The sequence below is a fragment of the Prionailurus bengalensis genome, chromosome B4, assembly GCF_016509475.1.
Source record: "Prionailurus bengalensis isolate Pbe53 chromosome B4, Fcat_Pben_1.1_paternal_pri, whole genome shotgun sequence".
In the NCBI taxonomy this organism is placed as follows: domain Eukaryota; kingdom Metazoa; phylum Chordata; class Mammalia; order Carnivora; family Felidae; genus Prionailurus; species Prionailurus bengalensis.
The window spans coordinates 20,803,383-20,830,023 of record NC_057358.1 but is presented as its reverse complement, the minus strand read 5'-3'; the positions used below and the strand labels follow the sequence as shown (position 1 = coordinate 20,830,023).

At 44.2% G+C, this 26,641-nt stretch overlaps 2 protein-coding genes across 6 annotated transcripts; both read right to left on the bottom strand.

The window, feature by feature from the left end:
* Positions 1-6,467: 6,467 nt before the first annotated feature.
* Positions 6,468-16,654, bottom strand: BMI1 (BMI1 proto-oncogene, polycomb ring finger). 5 transcript variants are annotated; one of them, XM_043564327.1, is made up of 10 exons: positions 16,323-16,654; positions 11,392-11,522; positions 10,947-11,043; positions 10,286-10,341; positions 10,142-10,192; positions 9,869-9,977; positions 9,745-9,790; positions 9,213-9,311; positions 8,826-8,906; positions 6,468-8,734 (listed from the first exon to the last, which is right to left on the bottom strand). In XM_043564327.1, the coding sequence occupies exons 2-10, from the start codon at positions 11,501-11,503 to the stop codon at positions 8,405-8,407; spliced, it is 981 nt and encodes a 326-aa protein (XP_043420262.1). In that variant the 5' UTR covers positions 11,504-11,522; positions 16,323-16,654; the 3' UTR covers positions 6,468-8,404. The 5 variants fall into 5 exon arrangements, with proteins under 5 accessions (XP_043420262.1, XP_043420264.1, XP_043420266.1 ...); XM_043564329.1 differs by lacking the exon at positions 16,323-16,654 and adding an exon at positions 15,804-16,027; XM_043564331.1 differs by lacking the exon at positions 16,323-16,654 and adding an exon at positions 12,261-12,373.
* Positions 16,655-17,889: 1,235 nt separating this feature from the next.
* Positions 17,890-21,839, bottom strand: COMMD3 (COMM domain containing 3). Its single transcript, XM_043564333.1, has 8 exons — positions 21,653-21,839; positions 20,208-20,319; positions 20,049-20,112; positions 19,925-19,959; positions 19,498-19,558; positions 19,354-19,410; positions 19,192-19,251; positions 17,890-18,267 (listed from the first exon to the last, which is right to left on the bottom strand). Exons 1-8 carry the CDS (start codon positions 21,789-21,791, stop codon positions 18,208-18,210), a joined length of 588 nt encoding a protein of 195 aa, XP_043420268.1. The 5' UTR covers positions 21,792-21,839; the 3' UTR covers positions 17,890-18,207.
* Between the last annotated feature and the right edge of the window lie 4,802 nt (positions 21,840-26,641).

The following is a 26,641-nucleotide window of genomic DNA, read 5'->3' as shown; positions in this document are numbered from 1 at the left end:
CTGGTTTCCACTAACTTGGAAAATGTTTAGCTTTTCACTGATTTCATTAAAGGTACCCAAGCTGTATAGTAGGTATCTATCTATCTATCTATATATACATATACGTGTATATATATATATATATATATATATATATATATATATATTTTTTTTTTTTTAAAGCAAGGGTTGTTGAACTTCTGGGATCCTCTAGAAACTTAAATATTTGTTGAGCTATGTTAAAAGGACTCTGGAGCACACAAAGACTTACAAGACAGGTGTTGTCCTCTAGGTGCTTTAAACTTAGAAATTTCAGCATATCTGTGATTTACGTGACATTTTCATCCTTGAAGAACTAATTTAATGGCTATTTAAAGCAGGGACAGTTTTCCAGAGTGAAGAAATTTGGCAATGCACGTATTTCCCAAGTTACCCTATTAGCTAAGTGAAAGATTATGCTGGATACTTTGCCGATTTTTCTTCAGTAAAAACCTGTATAAAACACTAACAAGGTTCTGTTGAATTTAAATCAGGGTCCTAGAACCACAGTTATTAGAAAAGGCAGAAAGATTCCTGAGGGTTAAGGTCAATCATTTTCTTTCTGCATCAGACCACTCAGTCTACACTGCCAAGGGCTGATGTGGTTCATCAAATGAAATGAAATGAAATGAAATGAAATGAAATGAAGGGGGGGGGGGGACGGGGAAATGTTCCATCCGCTTATGCGTGACAAGAACGAGTATTTGGCTGTAATGTTGGCGCAAACGCAAAATATTCGTGGTAGTCCAAGAAGACGGAAGGTTGTAACGTTTTCCTGTGGCTCTCACCCAGAGGAAAGCCACCGTTACCGAGAGCAGATGCAACCAGAAGCTCTTCTTTGTGTCCACGTTGCCAGAAAGGGAGTGGGCGTCTTGCCTTGACCTCTTTCTTCACCACCGTCCTTATTTCTGATGTCAAGAAAAGCTTTCTGTTGCACCGGCCCACTGGCAAAGCGTGTCGGCTCAAGTTGGAGACCAGGGCACCTGGGGCTGGGACTCAGCAGAGCGCCCCTATCTCGGGGGCTCAGGTGCCTGTTCAGCGAGGCGCGCGCCGCAGCGTGCTCTCCAAGCCGCCCCTATTGTCTGTGGTGGGGGCAGGGCCAAGCCGGGGAGCAGGCTTCCGAGAGGAGCTGAGGGTCCCGGAGGCTGAGGACCCGGGGCGGGGGCGAGGCATGTCGACGAGGGCAGCCCCCGGAGTTGCAAATGCTCGACCCCGAAGTGGGAGAGGAGGCAGCCGAACCAGCGGCGGCTGCGGCGGCCCTGGCTGCAAATCGCCGTCGTGTGGTTGCTAGTGGCAACCGAGCCTCTGCCTCGCGCGCAGCCCCGCAGCCCCTGGAAGGAAGGTGGCGAGGGGAAGCGGCTGCGGCGCAGCGGCCACGCCGGCTCGGCGGCCCACCGGGCTCTCTCGCTCCCGCCCGCGCCCCCGCGGTCCCTTCGGGCTTTGACCGCAGCTGTGCGGCACGAAGGGCCGAAGGACTCTTCCGTTGGGGGTGTCGCCGCCTCGCAAGCGTCAAATTACTGGCGCCCTCTGTGAACGCAACATGGCAGCTCCGGCTCGAAGACTGGGTTCATTCAGTCGGCCGGGGAGGCGGGGGCCGCGGACTCGGCGGAGCGCCCGCCGGCCCGGGTCCAGGCGGGGAGCCAGTCCTGCTCGCGCCCCCGACTCCGAGCCGGGCCGAGCCAAGGGCTGCCGCGCGCGCGGACTCGCCGCGCGTTCAGCCCCCGGCCCTTTGTTCTCCTCTCGGTAGGCACCTCACGCTTCGGGGGCTTTTGAATGGAAACCCTCGAAGGCCCGGCGACCCTGGGCGGGACACCAGGGCCGCCTGGCGCCCTACAGATTTGTCCAGCTTTCCCGGTCCCCGAAGGTGCTCCGGGCAGGGCTGGAAGCGCCAGTGCGGGGTCCCAGAGGAGCCGCCTCTCGTCGGGTGGGTTCCTTCCCGCTAGGCCGAGGCTCCTCCCGCCCGAGAGGTGTGAGGCGGGAGGCCGGGGCAGGGGTACGGGCCGGCGACCAGACCATGCCCGTCACGCCCGCAAGGCCGCGGGATTCTCCGCGCTGGGGAGGGAGGAGAGCTGCGGGCGCCCGCAGTCGCCCCAGTCTCTGAAAAACGGGGAGAACCCCTCCCCCCCTTTCGGTGTGCGCCGGGCCCCGTCACGCTCCACCCCGGCCTTTGCGCGCGGGTGGAGGCCGCCGTCGCCCGGAGGAGACGTCCGCCGCCCCGGGGGTCGAGGGGGCGAGCCGAGCGGTCCGCCGGGAGTGGGGGAGGGGGTTCAACGCCCCCCAGGGGGGAAGGCTAGGGGGGAATTTTGAACGTTTGAAAACCGCGGCGTAAAAATGACCCTGCCACGTAGACAAGCCAGTTGTGACGTTGGGCACAACGTGCTACTGAAATACCAAAATCCGCCACCAAATGGCGGCTCCTGCAGTCTGCTGCGCTGATAAAGAGGACTCGCCCGGCGTCGCCCATTTTAGGCCGCTTTCACTTCGCCGCCGTCCCCCCCCCCCCGACTCCCCTTCCCCCGCCGTTCCTTTCTCTCCCGGATTTTGGGTGCCAGTGGGAGTGCCAGGCCAGATGAGCGTCGCCACCCTGGGGACCCGGCAGGCGCAGGCTCTGTCGGAAACCGGCGGCGTCCCCGCGTCTTTCGGAGGCGACCTCCCCTGCCTCGGACCGCCAGCCGCCCCGCCCGCTGGCGTGAGGCTGCCAAACCTCTCGGGTGCGCCTGGCCCCGAGACCTATTTGGGCGTCGCCTGTGGGTCTCCAGGTGTGGGCCTTTTCCCGGATCTTGAGATTCCTGTCGCGAAGCCACCCCCTCTTTGACACTGCCACCCGGCTAAATGTCCTTCCCAGGGGATTGGAGCCGTTCTTCCCAATAAGCGAGCTCAGCTGGCGGACCCTCTCCCATCGGCCTTTCCAGTCAACCGCCCTCGAAGCGCGGCCTGGGGGGACCTTCGAGAGGGCAACGCTGTGCTTTCTTAATAATTCAGTTTGCAGTCTATCCGAAGAAATCTCAAACTGCAAGGACCCCTCGTTTTTGAAGGAGAAAGGGCATAGGATTTGAAGCCGGAGGAGGAGTCGGGGGCAAAGCGAGGCGGCTATCTGGAACGGCACCGCAAGAATGCGCGTCGGTGGGCTTTGCAGCCTCCCCGGACGTGGGTCCGTTTCCTACCCGCGCTGAGCTCGAGGCCCGGGGGCCGGTCGCCGTGCCTCCGCGGACGGGCAGACCTGCTGATGTCTCGCCCGGTGGGCAAGCCTTCGGCAGGAAGGTGGCCGCCCTGGGAGGCCACGCGCACCCCGCCGTCGCCTCCCCTTGCCGCGGGTTCCCACTTTGCAGGGACGACTTCCTTTCGTCACCTCCCGAGCCCGCAGGGCCTGAGAATCTTGCTTTCAAATTTGGCGGGATCCGAGTCTGCCGAACCCAGGGCGGCGCGAGGCGAGCGGCGCACGCGCAAAATGGCCTCCCGGCGCCCCGCGGCCCTGGCTCACGCGCAGGGCCTGGCGGAGCCCCCGCGGCGCCGTGGCAACCGCGGGCTGCACGGTAGCTCTGAACGCTCCTCCGAGAGCGGCCGGTTAAAAATTAAGGACGGGGAGCATGGCGGTTTCCTCCTTAACGTGTCCTGTTGGTAAAGGCTCCCTGACCGGGAAGACAGCGCGGCCGGGAAGGGGAGGTCGTTTTTCTCCAGGCGGTCGTCCTGTGCCTTTGCCACCGGGCACCAGAATATAAGAAGCCATTTCTTTCTTGTCTTTCTTTTTCTTTCTTTCTTTTTTTTTTTTTTTTTTAAAGCCGTTGCTCTTTCCAGCCTAATCACCCTCGCCCCCGCTTTTTCTTCCGAGCGGCGCACTGCGCTCCTGTCTTCGGCTTTGCTTGAGTGTCTTCCACTGTTGGGGGGCATGGAGACCAGACACTGTAAGTTCCTGGACAGATTTCTCTATCTCCAGTAACATCTTTATCCATCTCGGTAACGTCCTCATTCCTTCCATCCCAATTTTCGACGCGTTTCCCGAGGACCCTGGTCCGAGTCTTCCAAGTCTCTGCTCTCGATCTGAGTTCTGGCTAAGTTGGAGGGACAGAACTGAGAGCACCAAACAGGCACCGACCTTGAAATCATGTATTCTGTGAAGTTTGGATTTTATGATGACCCAACAATCAGAGCAAGAAGTCATCGTTTTCCTGAAATGTAGGTGACTCCAAGGGGACGACACCTGCTATTTTTGAAAGTTCCTTCTCACAGTGTCTGGAAGGTATATTTTAAGAGAATAATGGGAATAATTTAACTCATTGGGAGTTCTATTGAATGCTTACTATTTATTTGGAGGGTTAAATGAGATTTCGGGATGAGTCTTCCACATGCACTTGAACTTATTCAGAAAATTCAAAAGGATCCTAGAATAGCCTTTGCAGTGATAAATGACTTTTGATGTCGTCGACTTGATGAAGACGAGGTTGAGAGTGAAGTCTTCATGTGAGACCTCTAGAAATTGCACACTAAGAAAAAGAAACTGGTGCAAATAAAGGAAATCCGTTTCAAGAACCAAAAGAAGAAAAAAACGTTAAAAAAAATTAACTGCGGAAACAGGAAACACTCGACTGTGTAAACATTTTCGGAGACTTTCATAATCAAAACTGGGCGATCTTGAGATTTGCAAGGAGACCCACAGGCTCAAGGTATTCGCGGGGGTATTTCCCAAATCTGACTTACTAGGAGGTTCTAATATGTGATACTTTCTCTTCCTTGTAAAGGGCTCGTCTATCTGAATCGTGGTCCCAGTTTAATACAAGGTTTTATTTGGGAGGAGTCAGAATGTTTTTAGAGCGATCTTAGACACAGTCACCTGTTGTGCTATTCATCTTATACTTGAAGAAACATCCTCAAGTGAAATGACGCTCTCTAACCCAAAAGCTTTCTGTTGAAGCTGCCTTCTGCTCTCTTTGCACATCAGGTGTCTTGGAAGTACATACTGTTGTTAAATAGGATCATCTTAAATGTAATTTCATCAAACCTTAGCTGTGGATAAAGTGTGAGGAGGACTGTATGAGGGAAACAATCCTAGTATTTCAGAATATGATGTAGCCCCCATTTCTTAGAAGCACTAGACTAAATCAGAATTCCCAACAATCATTCCAGGGGCAATGAGAAAAACATACATATTTACCAAACCTTTAAACTAGAAAAGAAATGAAAAAAAGAAAAAAGACCCACTTCCATCATCCCAAGATTCTAAGAGACTGGGTCCCATGTGCAGATTTTTTCTAAAATTAAACTTCCATCCCCTCAAAAGATTGCCTTAGGTATTAAAAAAAATTTTTTTTTTTCTTTTCTTGTTGGCCATTGGAAAGTAGTATTTCACATGGGTTCTATGTTGATTTCACGAAACTTTATCTTGATAGGCCTATACCACGTGTCTTCTGAAACTCCAATGCCAAACTATTAGGAAAAGAGTAAGAGGAGAAGGACGTGGGGAAGCCCCTGCGAGCTTACTCTGTATGTCGCATTGTACCTCCAGAAATGCTAACATTTGCCCGTACGAATATTGAAACGAAGCAATATGGTTGGTAGGTTAAGTCAACCGAAGGGCAGCTTTCCACCCCCCCTGCCCTCCCCGACTCAGTGCAATTAACGGCCGGCAATTTTAAAAGCAAAAAGTACTTGCAAAGTGGTATGCATGTGTAAAGCAAGATAGATCGCTATTTACACAACAGTAGTAAGCCAGCCTCATTCTCTTTTTGCATTTAAGCTAAAATCTGTGAAATCAATTTAGGCATTTTCTGTGGAATACTTTGTTAGCACTAACTTTTTGGTATAGAATCCTAGGATACTTTTACAGAAACAAAAGCCAAACTTAAATCCGACTTTTCACGTACCCCCTTTTACTGCTTAGAGTCACAAAGTTAGCAGTTTTGATATGGGTTGTAAGATTGAAATGTTTTAAAGTGGTAGCTTAGCAAAAGTTTTCAATCTTAATTGTCAGAACTGTGAAAGCTGGTTATGGGGGAATGCAAAACGTAATCTTCTGTTTTATTAAAAGACAGAGACATTTTAGTTGAAATACCCTTTAACGCTTAAGCAATTTTCAAAGGGAATGGGGGGGAAAATCCTTTCAAGCAAAATAAATGCATGTTTTCAAGAATGGTAAAACAGTGTTAAGGAAGCCATAAATGCAATATCTGATATTTTAATAAGGAATTCCAAAAATAAGTCCATCATAAAAAGGTTGAGATGTAAAGTCTTTGGGTTCTGTGTTGAGTTCACAACTTGATTTTGTGTAAGTCAAGCGACAGGTCCACTAGCATTTGAAGTTTTTTTAGTCTTTGAAAAATATTTTTTCATTCTTTATATACATGATCATCCAAAGTAAAAATATCATTTGCAATTTCCATTAACTAACTTTGCTTTCTTAGATAACATCATGAAAAACTTGAGAAGCCTAGAAAAATGAGTTAAATTCACCAAAATTGGCAAACATGGGTAACTTTTACTTCAAAGATTGTAGAGTAAATAAACAGATACATCTTTCAACTGGGCTTTCAAGCTATTATACAACAAAGCATGTACTTCTTAGCAACATCACTATTTAAGACAGCAATTGATTCTCTTTAGTTTTTTTACCTGTTGTAATCCACAATAGGGTTTCCAAAACTTCTGCACATTGTGCTTTTCATATCAAATTTTATTAAAGTCTTAGCTATTTTCTAAATGAATATCCTTTTTATTGGAATTTCCCCATTACAAATGAAATTTAATTTTACATCTATAATTAGAAACAACACTTACAATGGGACTGTACAAATTTAGGTCAAAATAAAAATATATGTATTTCGTGGTTTCATAAAACTTCATTTACTGTATCTTTAAAGAAAGCAGAAATAACAGCAATATATGTAAAAGTAATGATTTAATGACTATAAGCAAGACAAAGCAATAGAATTGTGCTTCTTTTGCAGACTGGGGACAATGAAATGTTTAGCTACAATTTTCCCATACAAACATGAAACGATATTCATATAGAATAAACACCCTCACAAATAACTGATGGGTGATGAACACACACCAAGTTCGACCAAAGCAAAACACAAACTGAAAACTGTTGGGATTATTCATATTTTAAATTCAACATGTTCACTCTGTTTAAAAATTAATACCTGGAGAAGCTAAAAATAAATTGCTTCTATTTCAAGACAATAGAGAGAGGACATATGTCATTGTTCATAGCTGTAAATGCAACTCTTAACTTTGAAATTCCTGCTATCCAACATATTAAAATAATTTCAGATAAAATGCCTTCTTCCAGCAATTTCCTGGTTTACTTAAAAATTTGTTTTAGAATTATAGTGATGGATACGCATTTTAAAGACACATTCATTCCATCAAAAGCAATAGGAAATGAAGACACTATTTCCAAATTCCTTAGTTAAAAGTTTTTCTTTACTGCAACAATTTAAAAAGTAAATGTGTATCACTAGAGAAAATCAGTATTATAATTTGCCAATTGCTTCCAATGAAACAGAATTTAGAATGAGAAATCCACATTAAAAATATTCTATGCTGATAAGGCTCAAACAGAGGGTATCTGCAAAGGTCGAACCAGTTGGGAGAATTTTAACAACCATTTCTGAATGCATGAAACACAATATTTTCTTTATAGTATTTATAAATATATCATACAATACTGTTTCCTGTTATGTCATATACCAATATGGCATTGTACAACAAGCATAATGCCATCTGATTCTTACAAAAGCGAATCATTTAAACAAGTCAGTAAAATAAACGGTAGTACCCGCTTTTAGGCATACAGATTGTAAAACTGAAGTTTACTTTCCTTTGATCGGTTTTGTGTAGCAACAGAGAAGTAAAAATCAAACAGGAATCAAAATGGCTAAATATGCAAGAAGTCGTTATTCACAGTGACATGGCTACATAGAATGCATTATTCTATGCATATTCTTTCCATTTGTTGAATTTCAAGATAAAAAGCACTTGTTTTTCTACAGGTTCACAAAACAGCATAATAACAAGAACAATCAAGGAGAATGTAATGTAGGCGTTAGTTGAGATTAACAAACTATGGCCCAATGTTTATATCCACTGCAGAGTATTTTCAAATCCGAACCGTGGTTACAGAAACCATCTCCCATCTTTCCTAACACACAGGAAAACATCTTGCCTGCCTTCTCAGAAACCAATTTGTAGGAACAATCTTTCTTTTCGATTAACGTCCATATGAATACCACATCTAGTCCATCTTTTATAGCCAAATTTAATGTCACTACAAAAGAAAGCAAATTGGACGATAGTCACATGTATTAGCATCTCTAAAGCTGTAATGGCATGAAGATATCTATATAAATCAGGGACTTAAAATTTTTTTTTTCCTTAACAGTCTCAGGTATCAACCAGAAGAAGTTGCTGACGACCCATTTACTGACGATTTTCGAGGTCTATTGGCAAAGGAAGATTGGTGGTTACCGCTGGGGCTGCTGCTGGTTCCGTTCATAGTACTGGAAATGTGAGGAAACTGAGGGTGAGGAGACTGAACTGGAGTGCTGGGGCTAGGCAAACAAGAAGAGGTGGAGGGGATACCTCCTGCTGGGCTGTTGGCCTTGTCACTCCCAGAGTCACTTTCCAGTTCTCCAGCATTTGTCAGTCCATCTCTCTGGTGACTGATCTTCATTCTTTTACAAGTAGGTCGAACTCTGTATTTCAAAGGAAGCGGACCATTCTACAAAGTTAAAAGGAAAAAAAAAAAAAAATCAGTCCTCTTTAAATACGGTTTACCGCAATAATCTTCAAGTATTAGATATGCTACTTACCCTTCTCCAGGTGTAAATGTAGGCAATATCCATTAGTGTATAGTAATCCTTTAAAGGTTCCTCTTCATACATGACATCGATCTATTGAAAAATGATACTTCAATTATTAAGTACCATAAAGAACAAAGGTAAATCCAGATTTTCTTTGTCATCTAAATACAATCCAAAACTGCCTCAAAAGACATTCTCTCCAAACACTTGGACAAAGAAAGACTCCCCCTTGAAACTTTAAAAGGAAAAGAGGAGAAATATTTCCTGAAATTATGAAGGAATTTATATTCATAGCATAAAACAAAATTCAGACTAAACACTTTAAGAGATAGTTCCAATTAAGTCCTGTATTTAAAAAAATCCACATTAAATGCACCAAGACTATAAGGCAGATACCTGGAAAGTATTAGGTATGTCCATTTTACTTCTGAGAAACTTTCTTAGGTGCATCACAGTCATTGCTGCTGGGCAACGTAAATATCTCTTATCATTCACCTAAGAATACAGTTAGAAAGGTTGTTTCTTAAAATTCTTTTCAGCTAAGAAAAAAGTTTTAATTAGATTGCCTCAATATGATAAAAGGTATGAATACCAAAGCTGAGACTGACTATATTTTCAACTACACTTTGAGTTTACTATTATTGATACTAAATAAACAGATTCCTGACATAGTAAGAAAACTTTAAATAAAACAAAGCATTAAGCATTAATTCTTTAAAGCATTCTGTAAGAATAGTAACTACATACAAAATAAATTCTATCTAGTTACTATCAGATATAAATCACTCTTAAACATCAAATATGATCATTTTCTCCCATTTGACAGCATCATCTGGCCCTAGCATATTCTAAAGCACAGCATACACCCTCATAAAATCTAGAAGCCAAATGCTGTTTCTTCTATAGGTTTTTGTGACATGAAACATACCTCCTCCTTAGGTTTCTCCTTGTCTTTGTTTACTTTCCGATCCAATCTAAGAAACATAACTTTATTAGTGGAACAATGTACCCATGAAAGGATTAGCATAAAACCCATTTCCTATGAAATTTACCTGTTCTGGTCGAAGAATTCAATGGATAAGCTTATTATCTCATCATCAGTTATAATTCTTTTATCTTCATCTGCAACTTCTCCTCTATCTTCGTTAGAGCCATTGGCAGCTATGAAGACATTTTGAAACTCAATTTTAGAAAATTAAATATGTAATTAAAATATTACGTAGGAAGATGGAAGTGGTACTTCAAATTAAACTCAATTTTAATAAATTACTGAATAATAAGTTCTCCCTCCAAATAAAATGTCTTTTCCCTTCTAAAGATTTTACCATCAGCTGAAGGATGAGCTGCATAAAAATCCCTTCTTCTTTTCATTTCATCTAGAGGAGGAAAAAGAAAGTCTTAAACATTTGTTATAGTAGATAAAACAGATAAATACTTTGTAAAAACTCATTTGTAACCAAGTTACTCACTTTTGAAAAGCCCTGGAACTAATTTGTATACAATATCTTGGAGAGTTTTATCTGACCTGAACAAGAATTAGAAAAGTAAATTCTTAATTATAATGGCAAAAACCTTAGATGCTCATATCAGTTACTATACATTCTTCGTTTTCTTTCTCCTATAGTATTTTACTTGATTGTGAGAGTCTCCATCAGTAAGATAACAATTATGAGAATAAAATTTCTTTAGGTAGTAGTACTCTTCAATCAATAGAAAAATACTTTTATTTTATATTCATTAATTCTTCACATTTCATGGAGTCAAGAGAAGTGTGCCTTTCAAGTTATTAAATTAGCTAATAGGAAAGAGAATAAAGAGAAAAGAATGGAAGTACTTTAAACACACTCATTCCTGCTTGTCATAAAGTCAATAAAGCAATGCAGAAATGGAGAACGAATTCGGATTTTTAAAGATGGGTAAATAAAAACCTTAAAATCCACTTGAACAGTTCTCAACTTTGTCTAAAGTTAGTCATCATTAAAATGGCAAGAAATGAGCAACCTCCACAAAGCATACACATCAGGTGAAGGTTCAAGGGTAAATTTTGTGTGAAGAAATAAAACAAGATAGCCTTCACTAAATTATGCGATTCCAGTAACAATTACAGACTAATTTTAAACATTTTCTTACCTTATATTCAGTAGTGGTCTGGTTTTGTGAACTTGGACATCACAGATAGGACAATACTTGCTGGTCTCCAAGTAACGTACAATACATGTTTTACAGACTAGACGTAGAAAAATGAAGTTTTGTAAGTTTAGAGATTAGATGCTAAGCATGAAAATCAGGGTCAAAAATGGAAAACTAGTAGTAAGAAAATGCTCAACGCCAAAAGGTATTTCCAATTAAATAAACTTCATCAATATCCTGAGAACACTTGTCCATTGCATACTTGTACTTATAAAATGTTTAAAATACGCATTAACAAAAATTCACCAAATCCAAGAGTAGAAAACAACTCCATCACTTTGTACCAACATTCTCAAGGACTGAGGGAATTGTTATAGTTTTCAAACATCAGAAAGAAATGTGAAATACACATGACACTAAAAAAGGTCTAAAACTTTGTACTTACAGGAATGTAGACATTCTATTATGGTTGTGGCATCAATGAAGTACCCTCCACAAAGCACACACATTAGGTGGGGATTTAGCTCAGTGATCTTGATTCTGGTTGTTCGATGCATTTCTGCTTGATAAAAGATCCTGCAAGACACAGAAATATTGGCTATAATCCACAGAAAGAGAAACGAGATTATGTCCCAACTTCTAGTAACCGTACACTCTGAAGTGCTGTGGAGTTCATAAAACTCGTTTAAGACTGTACAGCTGGGCTGTCCCAACGTTTTCTACAGAAGGAATTCACTAATCAGACCTAAATCAATTACAGTGAAATGATGAAAGAGGATTCAACTAAAATAACTTCTGGTCCCTCAGGTCATTCCAGGAGGGAGAAGAAAAGGTCCGGGGTGGGGGCTGGGAGCTGAGAGTATTCGGGTCTCTTTCTTCCATTTGTCCTCTAGCCTAGCAGCCCCAAGGCTGCTGCAGACGCCACACAGTCCCCGCAGATATTTACCAACCGCCAGGGCTTGTTCCAGGTCTCCAAATTTATTGTAAAACTTCCTTATGGATCTTCAGCTGAAAATCCGTGAGCATGCCCTGGCTTCCCAGGGGTTCTTGTTGTTTTAGGCGGTTCCAGCAACCAGAACCTGGCACGTTTTCACGCGATACAAAGGGAAAACAAATTCTGCCCTATCTGCATCCCTGGCATTTCCGGAGCTGGGTGCTGGGGCCGCAGAAGCACCTCCAGTCGGCCTCGGGCTGGGGCCTGAGCGCGCGGACGCCCGGGGGCCGGGATGCGAGGGGCGGATCCGGCGGCGCCCGCGGCTCCGTCTCGCTCCGGATTCGGAACTCGCCTCTGTCGGGGTTTCCATAGCAACTTACACTTACACTTGGCATCCGGCCACCGCTGCAACTCCGCGCGGAGCCGGGCCGAGCCCGGAGCTTCGGCAGGCGTGCGGGGCGGCTGGGCGGCGGGGCGGAGGCGGCGGCGGGCGCGGGGGAGGGGCCGGCGCGGCGCGGGGGCGGGGCTGGCGCGGGGGCGGGGTGGGGTGCGGGCGGCGCGGCTCGGGGGTGGGGCAGCCCCACGAGGCCCGCGGCGCTGGGGAGCAGGAGCCCAGCCCGCGGCAACCCGGCGGGCAGCCTGGGGGGCCCCCGGAGCGCGCGAGTGGTGGAGGAAAAATGCAAACCGAACTCCCGGCCATTTCGGACACTCTTGGGGGCCTCTTTCCAAGTCGACTCGGTGCGAAGAACTTCTTTCAGATCTTGACTCGGTCTCTCCTGTTAGCAATCACTAGGTCAAAAATTTCACGAAGGGATCATTTGAGAATTGCCAACTGTGCACTTAGCCCAAAATCGTCAGGGCTCAAATTGCAGAGATGTTTATTGAACTGAACCTCTTTAAAGCTTTCTTCTCTAATATGAAGTTCTCCTGCAGATTAGATTAGCGATACAAAGTTTTGCTAAGGCTAAAAAGTGAAATCTGTACCACAAGAAGACAAGGAGGGGGCAAAGCCGTGTGTTTTATTTGAACTATGCTGGAGGCAAGAAAAACTACTTTAATCGGTACGGTAGTGACAATATGTAAAGAATCATGTGACCAGCCCATTCCCAACGCTAAATCAACACCTTGTCAACCCAGAGCAACGATAGGAGAGAAAAACAAATGTCATTTTCTCAGCCTAACCTCCATACAAATCCCCACACGATGAAATAATATTCCCAAAAGATACCATATATTACAGAAAAGTCACGGTGGGGAATTGTCAGCAACAATATACCAGCGGACAATCAGGAAAGTCAATTATTCGTGTAGTGCTCTTGAAAAATATATTTCTTACCCCCACTTCATTCATTTCAGAACCTAAAATAGGACCACGTTTCTAGACCTGTGTGGAGTACATTCTCAAAACTGCTCTGAATAGAAATCTAGGAACTTGTGAAACTTGAAGATGCATCTGAGGTTTTAATTCCTAGGGAATTTTAATGCAGAAGAAGGAAATACCAATCAACATACCTCAATGGCTGAAACTAACAGCTTTAGAGTACTAAAAAAAAAAAAAAAAAAAAAAAAGGCAAAAACAAAACAAAGCCTCTTTTATGAAAGTGATCACAGTAGCAACCAGTGACTTCAACCAGAAAACTTCATGTGTGATTCCTCAGTTATCTTTGGATTACTTGTTTACAAGAATATTGTCAACATGTTGTTAAAATAAATCTAATTGGGGTTGTAGAGGAGTTGTGGGTGGAGCACTGTCCCAAAAGAGTAGCAATATTTAAATCCATTGTACTTGATTAAAGACAAACCTTAATTCTTAAAGCAAACTCTCCTTGTGAAACCACAGGACCTTTCCTAGAAAGATAACAAGGTGATACTTAGGTCTCCTTGTGATAGCATATCACACTAATGTCACCGAACATGAAGTTTGAGAAGGGACTTCAATAAAAACAGATGCCTTTATTTCTCTGCTGTACAGAAAGCACCAAACACAAATACTAACATACAGAACAGTTCAACCTCAGTGGAGGGAAATCTGCTGGTTGGCTTTTAACAGGTAAGTCACAATCACCTGGTTTGGCCACAGTCCTATCGCCATTTATAATGCCAGTAAATATCACTTCATTACTTACATAAAAATCAGTTCTTTATCTTTGTATACCACTTGAGAGTACTGGCAATGTAATGATGACTTCCAAAATGTTTGACATGCTTGATAGGTTTAGGAAACAAACAATCCCTTGCACCTTAGAAATGAAAGCCTCCTAGGTTCCAATACAGAAACTGCCAGGCAGGCAAGCAAAAAATGCACCACACAGTAGTAGAAATACTCAATAGTTAAAACCTGCCTTTGTACCATACTCAGTGGGGGCTGTCAGTTTAGTTGGGAGGCCTAACACCATGTCAAAATGAAGCAAAACAGAAGCAAGCTCTTATGTTAACAATCAGCTTGACTATTGCAATCTAAGAAATGCAAATGAACTCCAAAACCCCAGTTGGGGTTCACAGCCCAGAAGTATGGGTAAAGTTTGGGTTAACTTGACTCTGAGGGAGAGCTTTGCCGAGTTGGGTACTTAACACCCATCCATCCCGGAACTTGCTGGTAGAGTATTAATGGATTTATCAAGTACAATTAAATACTCAATTTTCTTACAAAAGCACGTGTGTGTATCCACATGCACACGCAATGACTTTTATATGGCTTCAAAGACACTGTTACTATGCATGTAATTTGCACAGGTAAGTAATTTCAAACACCTTTGCACTCTGGGGTAAACGTATGGGAATGAACTCAGATACTTAAAAGTTTATAAATCTGCTCATGAACCCAATATCTAAGGGATTCTGACCAATCTACTTAAAATAAAATTCAAATACTAACATAGTCACATGAAGTATATACTGTCAACGATTTGCATCCTTAACTTTCAAGTCTTTATTGTAGCTCATAATGGGTTTCCAGAACTTGGGGGTTAAGGTTCCTATGAAATATATGCAGAACCACTCACAACATTCTAGGTACCACCCACCTACAGTAGGATTTGGAGAAATATGCCCAGAATTTTGCCTACTTTAAGAGAAGGGGTTAAATACATGCTTCTCTTTTAAATATTGGACCGTGACCACTAAGCCCACTAAATCCTTTTATTGCAATTGGAAATGATCAAAGTCTCTCTACTTGTTTACTTCCAATTATTAACTGTAAATTTCTGGGGGAAAACACCATCCTCTATCGCTGTCAAACCCAAAAGGCTGTGTAAACACACGTAGTCAACTTTTTGGTGCTCCTTTTCCAAAGCATCTCTTCACCACATGACCTATGCTGACATTCAGCAAAACCTATAAAACGTAGTGGACTTAAGTCACGGTTCCAAGTGCATCCCATAGGAGAGGCTGAGAGAAAAATTGCAGTGACCGAGGTGGGGGGCGGGAGGGGGGGGGGAGAGAGAAAAAGAAGGAGGGGGGCGAAAAGAAGAAAGGAAACCTCTTGCAAGACTAACGTCCAGCCACCATCATCACCCCAAAAAAAGCTCCAAATTCGAAATGCCCACTTCCCAGTGCGCGCGTCCCAAGTAATGTTTCGAGAACTCATCGAAGACTCCCAACAAATCACACCTTGAAAACTTTACCATTTTAAACACAAATGCAGGAGACCTTGGAAACAACTGGGAACCGCCATCTTACAAGCCATCCAATTTCACACAAGTGTCCCTCCAACTTAAGTTAATAACATTTTTGTTCGGGCTCTCTCCAGTTTAACATCCACCTCGGCGGGGTCGCTGCCCCCCACGCAACCCGTCCCTATAAGATGAGGGCGTTCTCTGGACGTTCAAACCCCTCCAAAGCCCTTTCTTCGGGAGAAGAGGGAAGCCACTTGACCCGAGCAGCTCCCGATTTCAGGAGCCCGTCCCCGTTTCATCCAAATCTACCTCTCAACAAAGGGCGCCGTGGCGGGGAGAGCCGCAGAGGCTGGAAATAGAAGTGTTCTTCTCGGGGGCCATGTGCGTCGCGAGGGTGTAGAGGGGCGCTCGGGGGAGAAAGGAACTAAAACGTGGGGCCGCGCGCGGCGCGTCCGGGGCTGGAGCGGGCGGCGGCTGGAGCGGCGCCGAGCCCGGCTGGCGGCGGCGGCGGCGGCGGCGGCGGCGGCGCGGCGCGGGCTGCGGGTCGGTCCCGGCGCCGCGGGAGTCGGCGGGCGGCGGCGGGCGCGCGCGCTCGCGGGCGCGGGCGGCGCGCGGGGCCGGCGGGCGGCGCGCGGGGCCGGCGGGCGGCGGCGGCGGCGCGGGGCTCGGCGCCCACGCTGTCAGCGCCCTCCCGGCCGGCGCGGGAGAGGCGCGGGGGGGGGGGGCGCGCGGGGGCCGCTCCCCATCCACCCGCGGCCGGCCCGAGCCCCGCGCGCGGCCCCCGCCGCCCCCCGGCCCCGTCCCGGAGGCGCCTCGCCTCCTACGTACCCGGAAAAAGCAGCCGGCGAGAGGCGATCGAAGCGGGCGGAAAAGACAATGAAAGTTAAAAGTCGTTCAGCAGAAAATGAATGTGAGCCAAGCGGCCATCTTGAAGCGAGCTGCAGACGCCGCTGTCAATGGGCAACGAGCGCAGCCGAGAGGAGCCGCGGCCGCCGCGCTCGGCTCATGCTGCCTCCCGAGCCCGGCCTCCTCCTCCTCCTCCTCCGCCTCGGCCTCCTCCTCCTCCGCGGCCTCCTCCTCCTCCTCCTCCTCCTCCTCCTCCTCGGCCTCCAACGCCTCCTCCTCCTGGGCCTCCTCCTCCTCCTCCTCCTCCTCGGCCGCCGCCGCCTCCTCCCGCTCCGCACTCGGGGGAGGGAGCGCGCGGAGGGGGCGCGATCAGTATTATTCTGCGGGGCTGGGAGGTGTTTCTAATCCGGATCGGGGCTCCCTCGCCAACATCCCCATTGTCTCGCCCCGATCTCTGCCTTTAATACTACGATTATTATTTCATAGTTGCTGTGGGGGGAGGAGGGCGAGTGGGGGGCGCCGTGTGTGTGCGTGCGGAGAGGCGGGGGGAGGGGAGGAAGGATGAGGAGGGGGGAGGGGAGGGTGGAAAAAAAAAATGCACCGCTGAAGGCAGAGTGGAAACTGACACCGGCTCCAAAATGGCTCAGAGTCCGCCCGCCCCCTCCCCCCGCCGCCCCCCCACCGGGTCACGTGCTCCCCTCATTCCTTAAGGGCGGCCTGGGAATTAGTGTCGGTGTAGTCGGGCCCGCGGCCGCCCCCTCCCCTCCGAGCGGCGCGACCCGGCCCCCTCCCCCTCGCTCAGCGCGGCGGCGGCGGCGGCGCTGGCGCGGCTGCGGAGACATTTCTCCACAGCGCCACACGCGCCACCCTGCTCCCGGCGCGGGCATCGCTTCGGCCCCGCACGCAGCTCAGCTCACCCCAACCCCCCCACCCACCCCCCCGTTATTTCTTTCTTTCTGCCGCCCGCCTCCACCCGCGGCGCACACGTCCCCTGGCTCCCGCCAAGGAAAGCGCCGGGCCACCTCCCCCGGCCCGGCCCGGCCCGGCCCCGCCAGCCCCACGGGCTGCGGCCCAGACTCCGGCGCCGCGGCGCGGAACCTGCGCCCGAGTTGGGCTCGCGGAAACAACAGCGCCCGCCCCTGTCTTCCCGCGGCCGCGCCGGCCCCCTTCCCCGCCCGCCGGCGGCCGAGGCGGGGCGCGCGCGCGGGCAGCGGCTCGCTCCGGCCAGGGGCTCCGCGCGGGGGGCTGGCCGGGCCGGGCCTCGGGAGCCCCGCGGGCGAGGGTCCGACTGCGCGCCAGCGCCCCCCCCCCTCCCGCCCCCGCCCCGGCTCAGGTAACGGGACCGGCCCGCTCCCGCCGCGGGGCGACCACGTCCGCTCCCCAAGTCCCGAAACGGGGTCTTCCACAAACCCCGGAGATCGCATCCTTTCCCACCGTGTTTAACTTTAATCCGGAGAAAAGGCGATCGTTAAAAGTTAACGCTAATCGTATGTATGTCTGCAAAGTAATAATTAACACCAACTCAAATCCAAACAAACTCTCACCACTCTTTTTGTGGGAACAACTTATTTATTCGGAGTGTAATACTGTCTACTTCCTCTTGTGAGACTTGAAAAAGACCAAATGGGATCAATGTACAGTTTATGCTAAAGATGTCTGAAATAGGCAGAATTTCCCTCAACTCTTTTACACGTGTTAAAAAAGTGTCAAAATGGACGAGCGGCATAAATCCAAAGGCAACGTTTTGTTTTGTTTTGTTTTTTCTACTTAAGACAAGGACATCCAGCTCGCACAAACGGTGGTTCGGTCGACGACGAGGCGTTCCTGGTCTTCCTCGACACCCGGGCGGATCGTTAACTTTCCCAAGTTACAACTGAGTTGCTCTTTCCAGACTTTTCGAAGCATCTTTAAGTTTCCCCACCAAGTCCTAAAAGACGTTTATAATGCCACGTTTTTAGGATAAAACACAAGACACAAGTATCCAAGTTTGAGGAAGATGCAAGAAAAAAAGTCGGGGCACTTTCTAAACGAGTTTAAAATTCACGAGGGTTTTAACCTTTGGCAAGCCACTATCGATCAAAAGAAGGTTCCCCTCTGAAATAGCTCATCTTCAAATGGGCCACTCTCCCCTCACATTTGAAATACAATTTCTAACCGAATCCTCTCAACAGGCAAGATAGGTCAGAACTAAATTTCTCCAGTTACCTAACAAAAATTACGCTGTATTCACACTTTCTGAGAAAGTTTCAAGTTTGATTAATGGTTGCATTAAAACAATTCCACAGGAGATGCCTTTTGAAAAATTCAAAATTCATCACAATTTCAAGTAATGCTCTTCATTGTTTTAAGTGGCAAGAAATAAATTCGTTACCATGTCCAGGAATCAACGTAGTTTTGAACGTTTCCAGTCTTACATTGGCAATATGAAAGAGTTTTAGAACTTTATGTATACTTCCTCTTTATAAAAAGTCATTTAAAACCATTTAAAGATTGTTTGAAAGTTTAATTCCTGAAAGTAAAGAAGGCATTTTCAAAGACATGCCCTTAATTTTGCTTTGTCTTATTGGATCAAACTAATCCCAATAGAAGGAATTCACACTCAACACTACAATTCAGAAATTGTTCTTAACCAGAGGGAACAGCAAATATAAACCAATTCTGTTAGGAAGGTCTTAGTTTCAAAAGTGAAGCCTACTTTAAAATACTGCTTTTGAAGCCCTTTCCCATTCAATCCTTAACCAACCTTCACTGTCTCCTGACAGATGGTTAGTTTTTCTTTTGAACTTTCCTTAAGCATAACTCTCAAGCATCTATAAACCAACAGGCATATTCACAGATCCTAATACTGTACCTGTAATTGTTCCATGTTGCAACTAAAACTAATCTCTGGGTGGGATCGGGAATCAGTGTTCTATGGAAGAAAAAAAAAAAACACAACGCTGTTTATGTAAATCAAGGGCATTTTAAATTTCATTACACATTTAAATTTTAGACAAGGCATATGTGTAAATACCTCTACATTTAAGGTCACCAAATATGCAGGTCTGTACATCTTATGAAGTTGATTGGTCTGAAAGAGCACAACACATACACTTCAGTCTTTTTTTTTTTTTCAAGTTCCTTAAATCCCCCCAGAAAACAGTTTGTCCAACTTTACCTTTATCTGATATTCCAAACGCCAAGAAACATCAGTTATATGAGGAAGAGATCTGCCTATACTAAAAAATACAATGATAATTTTGTACATAATATCTACAGAAAGACTTTTGAGTATTTCTCTCTACCAAGAATGGTGTCTACCTCCCCACCTCACACACACACAATTTCAATCTCCTCTGAATTCAAAAATTGTTAAACCTTATTTTCAAGTTCTGAAGAGTCAGAGAGCATTGAAAAAATTATCTCAATAAACTTTACCTTTAAAAAAAAACATTAGCTTAACTTCAATAGTTTCACTTGCCCTTTGGCCCCTTTTCTTTTGGTCAAGATCCCTGTCTTTTTGCCCTGTTTTGTTTCACACCAGACTCTCCATTCATACCTGCAAGTGAAAAGTGGCTCAGCTTGACACCTTATACAGTACCTACCTTCCCAGTAGGATTTCTAGGGAATTCTTATTATTCTGGAGGGGGAAAAGAAAGAAAGAAAACACATCTTTGCAAAGAGAAGAAAAATAGTAACTATTAATTTAAAAAACTTTAAATAAGTAACCTGATATTCCGTGCAAAACAGTTCTATTCGCTCTCTATCAAATTTACAGTCTTCTAGATAAGTGCTAGAGGGGGGGAGAAAAGCCAAAGTTTAAAAAGTGAAATTGGACTCTTAGGGATACTATTTGAAAACAAAGGAATATTTAAATAAATCCTGTACCTTAGAGTTGACTTGTCAGCTCTTTGCTTTCCTGCCTCCAGTATGTAAGTTGCAGCTGCTGTGTGACAATGTTTTAAAACCACAGGGTCGATATGTTTCAAGTCTGCGTGATCTAAAATAAATTAATTGCTAGTGATGGCTGTGATAATAAATTCTTTATAGTCATGTTTCTAAAATGGGTATTTTAATTTGGGTAAAATCCCCTTTAACAAGATAACAAAAAGAATTCAACTCTAAAGACTGGCAATTATAAGTAAATGAGATGAACAACAAGGTCAATGGAAAACAATAATGAGCATACATCAATAATTCTGTTACCGGTCTCAATTGCCTTCTTTTATTTTGCCTTACTTTTTCACTGTGTGTGGTTTTTTTTTACAACTGTACAACCCCAAAGGAAAAAAAAAATAACTAAAAAGTGGTCAACACAACGCTGGATGCAGTATATTCAGAGGAAAATAAGAAGACAAATATTTTACATGGTGTAAACTTAAGAATGAATAAACTGTCCCTCTAAAATGGATTAATTTTAGGATAACTGGCTCCAAGGACATTAACACATCAAGAGCGGGACACGGGTTCAGAATATAAAATACAACTTTCAAAATATTTTCCGATTTTGACAGCTATCCTTTTTTTTTTTTTTTTTGAGATTAACCCAGGTGGTGGTTACTATTTTCGTTTAAAGAACTTCCACTTTCATACTTTTTGTACAAGGGTTTAGATCATGAAACTACTGAAAAAACAAAATTTGAATTGTTGGGATATTTATATTTAAGAAAATTATCTAAAAGCGATGTCTTAAAATACGCTTTCAATCCATACAGACACGGCACTCGCAATCACTGACCGGACCACTTGAAAGAGACTCGTCTCCTGGTAACTGGTGCGGAACAAAACATTATGCACCATATTTTAAAGTTCTAGGCGTGGGACCTGTGCAAAACATACTTCACTGGGGTGCTGCAGTGATCACAGGGGCTTGGGGTATTCTCTAGATTGGAAAATGTCAACACTATGTGACCTAGTAATTCTTTGGAAACAGAGCCTTTAAAACCTTTGCCAGCCTAGCACTGAACGCTTGAATTGCAGGGAGCTACCCTGATGAAGTCCAAGTGTCAACTAGCCTTTGCCTCAGACCAGGCTGCAGACCTTAGATGTTTAGGCCACAAACAAGCCTCGAACACGGGCTTTACAAAGGAACAAAGAGACTGGGAGGAGAAATCAGACCAGAAACGTGTAGCCGGCTGTGTGCAGGTGCCAACTGGGGACAGAACAATGGTCAGGGTCCGCTCCGGGTTCACATCCCCACACTCCGTCCGGAGCGAAGGGCAAAGCCCGGAGACTTCCTCTTCCCGGGGTTTTCCCCCTCTCGCTCGGTCTCGCTCCTCTTCTCCGAGCGCCCCTCCACCCAGGCCGATCTAGCTCAGAGCCGAGCGGCTTACCTAACACGGCCTCGTCCGCCTGGGCGTCCAGCAGGCTCTGGAAAGCCGCCCGGAGGAGAAGCGTGAAGGCGTTGGAGTCGAAGGAGCCAGGATCGGCCAGCATCTGGAAGCCTTTCTGCACATACTCCGAGAGCTCCATTGTGAGCGCGCCGTGACCTTCGACACGCGCACCACGTGACACGCGCCGCGCGCTCAGCTGATGCGGCCGCGCGCGCACGCGGCTCCGGGCGGCGGCGCGGGCTGCGGGCCTCCCGGCCCGGGGCCTCCCCGGCCGCCTCCCCGGCTCGCGCCTCGGCCAGCGCGCCTAGCCGCCCACCGTCCGTCGCCCGCCGCCCCTGCCGTTCCCGGCGCCGTGGCTTCCGTCCAGCCCTTCCTTCTGGGCCAGCCGCGCGAGCTGCCGCGCCTCGGGGAGAGGGGCGGCCCCGGGCGCTTTGTGGACGCGCTCGGCGCTTTCTCTTCCCCTCGGTGCTCACCTAGGTCCGTCACCAGCTCCTGCGGGGCTCCGCCGGAGCGTTCCTGGAAAGACCCCCTGGGGGGGAGTGGAGGGAGAGGTGGGGATTCCGGCCCCCGCTCCCCCCCCACCCCCCGAAAACTACGCCTCCCTTGCTCCTCGCTCAGCGCGAAAGCCTGCGGGAAGCTCCCATTTAGAGCAACTGGTTGTGTTTTTTTCTGGTTTGGGGGGTTTTTGTACTCAAACAGCTTAACCTCCCAGCGTTGCCCTTTTGTGAGTGAGGCTGTAGACCTCAAGTTACATAATTCTTGTTTATTTTTCCTTTTTCATTGTCAGTCCTGGAATATGGCAGTGGATTCCTTCCTGCGTGTGTGTGTGTCTGTGTGTACACACATGTTCATGCGTACAGTGCGCGTGTGGTCCTCCTGTACTTCCATAATTGAGGGATTCATAAATTATCCGCAAACATTTGACAGAATTATTGGAATTGTATATGCCGCTGCAAATAACGACCCTCCCCCCCCCCCACCAAAGCAAACGGACACAAGTTTTGTGCTGCTGTGCTTATGACATCTCTGTGGTTTTAATGAAAGAGTCTTCACATATCAGGCAGTTATCTTAATAAAATACAGGTAGGACCGGCAAGGGTTTTATTAGAAGTGATTCCTGGCTCAGCTATCCATAACTTAAAAAACTCAAATATTGTCCAAAGTTTTTAACTTTGCCTTTGTATTTCGACGGAGTTGGAGAACAAAAATGATTCTTTGGGGGGGAAAAATAAGAAGCAAAGTAGATTACGCATTTTTGATCACAAGAATTTAAAAAGTTAAAAAGCAAGTTCTTTATGGTGGAGGGAGGGGGCGGGGATAAGGAGCAAGAAAGGTGTTTTAGCCTCCAGGAGCGATTATTTGAAACAGACTCCAGGTGAGACACTTCTGTGGGGATAATTTAGTGCTTATTTTGGGGGGGAGAAAAGTTTCTAATAAATATAATCAACATTTAAACTTGCAGCAATACGTAGAAAGCACCTGGTTTCACAACAGGACACAAAGGGAATAATTTAGCATCAGTTGAAAAATTTCCAGGTATCTGATTTACATAGGGGATACTTTACAGGGCAGAGTTGTGTTAAGTGTTAATATTAACAACACCCGAGATCATTACATTTATTACATGTGTATTTTATGACCTTGTATAACATTGATTGTTAATAATCTAATAGAATTTGAGTTGATTATTGTAATCATACTCAATGTAGTGTCAAAAAGAAAGCATTAATGCCTGACTGTAGATTTTTAAATGTTGTTTTAAAAGAGGAAAATACGTACAATAAATGGTTGTGAATTTGAGAGTATAAAAGTTAGGAAGTTCACAGGGATTGTTTCCAAAATAGCTGTCATGTTACTCTTATACGTGTGTAATTACTTTCTCTTACAAGGCATTTGTCCTCTTTTGCCTAGATATACTTGTGTTAGGCCCAAGTGATGAGTCCATTTGCGGCTCACACAAAAATTTTAATTATATGTTTTTTGATACTAGAAAAGCTGAATTTTTCTACCAGAGGTACATTTATTTCAGCTTCCTTTGAAGGAAGCACAGGATTAAGAATTTGTTTAAATGTACATAGAATATGTATGTTCTTGGCAAGTAACCCATTGAAATACACCAAAGTGTGAACATTAGAAAGCATGATTGTACAGATACAGACTCTATTGTTTGCAGCAATAAAATCAATGCATTTTATAGTGTTAGAAAAACTATGATGAACACATTCTGAAAGTGTAAAAAAACCCAAAAATTTTTGCTTTGATTACTGCAAAGAGCATTGGAGCTTTCACTGGACTTGAAAAAAATTCTGCAGGCTCAAAGCCAACAGACTGAACTGTGCCTCAAAGTGCTTTTTAAATAACAATTATGTGCAGCTGAGAATAACAAAATAAATACTCAACAATCTTAACTTAATAATGGATTTTTTCCTTCCAAATCACAAATATTAAGAAAGACACTGCTGATAAATTTTTCTTTTGAGAATTTAGAGATTATTCAAAGAATTAGAAAGTATCATTGAAAACAGTGTTTTAGAGTATTTTAAAATACATTGTATCCTTTGGGCTGTTAATTTTTTTTTTTTTTAAAGAAACCAATTTAATATTGGCCTCTGCATTCTGACTACAATTAAAATGTGCTGGGGTGTTTACAAGATCTGTGTGGTCAGCTTTTCTCAAAGGCCTCATTGGTACATTTGTTAGTTTTATGAAACAAAATATTTTCTAGCATTCTTTTTTTTTTCTAGATTGTATAAGGACTGTTGCTTTTATGCAAAGAAAGTTGAAAGGAAGTATTCCTTTAGAATGAAAAGTTTAGTGATGGTCCAGGGGGAGTGAAAACAGCCAATATGCCGAAGTACTCAAGAGAAACCAGAAGTGTTAACTATGTGTTCCAGTGAGATTCTATTTTATCTTTGCCCATGGCATACCTGCTTATTTTCTAGAGAGAAGGAAGTTAAAAACCCTTAAAAATTACCTATAGACAAGAGACCATCTCTCTGCCCCCAACACTCATTCTTTGATGGTTAGTGATTGTAAACCCTTGAGATACCTATTAATGAAAATAGGATTTGTTATTTTAAAGTTATTTTAACCAAAAACGGAGAGTAGACAGAAATATCTAACTGAGTTATACATGGCATTTGAGAGGATAGGTCAAAATTATTTCAATGAGGTTTATAAAATCTATATGCATTCTCTTATTAAATATCTTAACTTGGTAAGACATAGATTGGGACTTGGGATTTGAATGGTCAAGTTTTTGTACATTCATGATCACAGAGTTCAGGGATTTCAAACTGAGTCTTCTGGGACATATGTTGTCAAAAGACCACACTGAAAATTCACAGGGGGCGACAAAACTTTTATTTTCAAATTAAACATCTAATCCAATCCCTAACAAATTTATAAATAATTGTTGCTACAACAATTAATGTAGACAAATATAACTTTTTCCCTCCCTCACATCATACAGTCTTTCATATATATATATATATATATATATATATATATATATATAGACTTTTAGATAAAACTCAAATTCATTTCAATAGAATTAGTGCCTTAATATGTGAAGGAAAGTGAAATGCCACTCACATTAAAGACACTGGGACCAGTCGTACAGTGCCCATGCTTACTTATGGTTTTGCATGAATGTGTTGGATTTTTTTCCTCCAAAACTTCTATTCAAAATATTTAAGTAGTACAATTCCTATTTAAGCAATATTTTCATCATTTAGTATCATTTTGAAATATTTATTTTTCAGATAGTTGTATCAGGAAAATATCAAATATAAATCCTCAAAATGTGATATAATAATGGGCAAACAAATATTTTAAGCCTAAGTTTTAACAGGTTAAATTATTACACTAGTAAGAAATTAAGTTTCTTGAAAAGATAAAGCATTTCTTGAAGTTAAGAAACTTATAATTTTGTTAAACTTCGCAAACAGGGAATTCTATAGGCAAGATACTGTGAAAAAGGGAGAATATTCTTGAATTTCTGAAGTGAAATTTGGAAACTATCATCAAGATTTCCACGCCACGATTTTGTTAGCTACTTGAGTCAGAACAAGATAACTCTGTAACATTAAAGGAATGCACACAAGAATCAAATGATAGTTTTTAATATCAAATCTTTGTATCTAACCAGTCTATAATTTTGAAAAAAATGTTATGCTCACTAGAAAAACCATGTCTTTCTAGGGCTCCTTTAAGAAGTTTGAGCCTTTATTCTGAAGCAAAGCACTAATGTGTCATGGAAATATCTGAGTCGTACTGACTAAAATTGTGGTATTCAGCTAGGAAGGACTGAGGAATTGATTTTTTTTTTAAGGAAAATAAATACAGTTGGCCAAGAGATGAAGGCAAATTTTAATTTAAAGGTAAGACAATTAGAAAGAAACAAAGCAATCATACTCAATATCACATTTAAAGAACAGATTGAATTGTGTGTCTTAGAATTCTCTAAGAGACAAATAAAAACTAACAACTTACCTTTAAATTCAGTAAGTGATTGAAATGATTACAATTTACTGATCTTTTGTATGGATTAAGACAGGCAAGTTTACTCCTTACATCACATAATTTGTATCTACTTCACCACTGAAGTGGTATGAAAATTGGGAGCTGATGAATCATCCAAAAAATTCTGTCAAATAGACGATTTAGATAATAAGCACAGTTTGGCAATCAACAGCAGGTTGGGCTTTTTTTCCCTCTACTTTGATTATAAAGATCACCACTTTAATTTCCTAGTTCATTGATCTGGTTTCAGCCAGAATGACCCATGGCTTAGCTATAAGAGAATGAAAATGAAGGAGAGACATGTTGAAAGAAGTTCACTTTGATGAATGTATCTAATTAATTATTTCCTACGTATATAGTCTGTTCTTTAAATTGTTAGTACATTTTTAAAGAGAGAGAGATTGAATGTTTTCAGAAGGAAAGAAGGGGGAAAAAAAGGAAGGTAAGAGAAAAAAGAGGAAGGAA

Coding starts and splice junctions, on each gene's coding strand:
- BMI1 (XM_043564327.1), bottom strand. CDS start 11,503: ATGCATCGAACAACCAGAATCAAGATCACTGAGCTAAATCCCCACCTA. Junction 10,342..10,946: donor AGACCACTACTGAATATAAG/GTAAGAAAATGT, acceptor ATTCTTGTTCAG/GTCAGATAAAACTCTCCAAG. Junction 9,312..9,744: donor AGGAGAAACCTAAGGAGGAG/GTATGTTTCATG, acceptor CTGTATTCTTAG/GTGAATGATAAGAGATATTT.
- COMMD3 (XM_043564333.1), bottom strand. CDS start 21,791: ATGGAGCTCTCGGAGTATGTGCAGAAAGGCTTCCAGATGCTGGCCGAT. Junction 20,113..20,207: donor GCTGACAAGTCAACTCTAAG/GTACAGGATTTA, acceptor CCCCCCCTCTAG/CACTTATCTAGAAGACTGTA. Junction 19,411..19,497: donor GTTTGGAATATCAGATAAAG/GTAAAGTTGGAC, acceptor GTGCTCTTTCAG/ACCAATCAACTTCATAAGAT.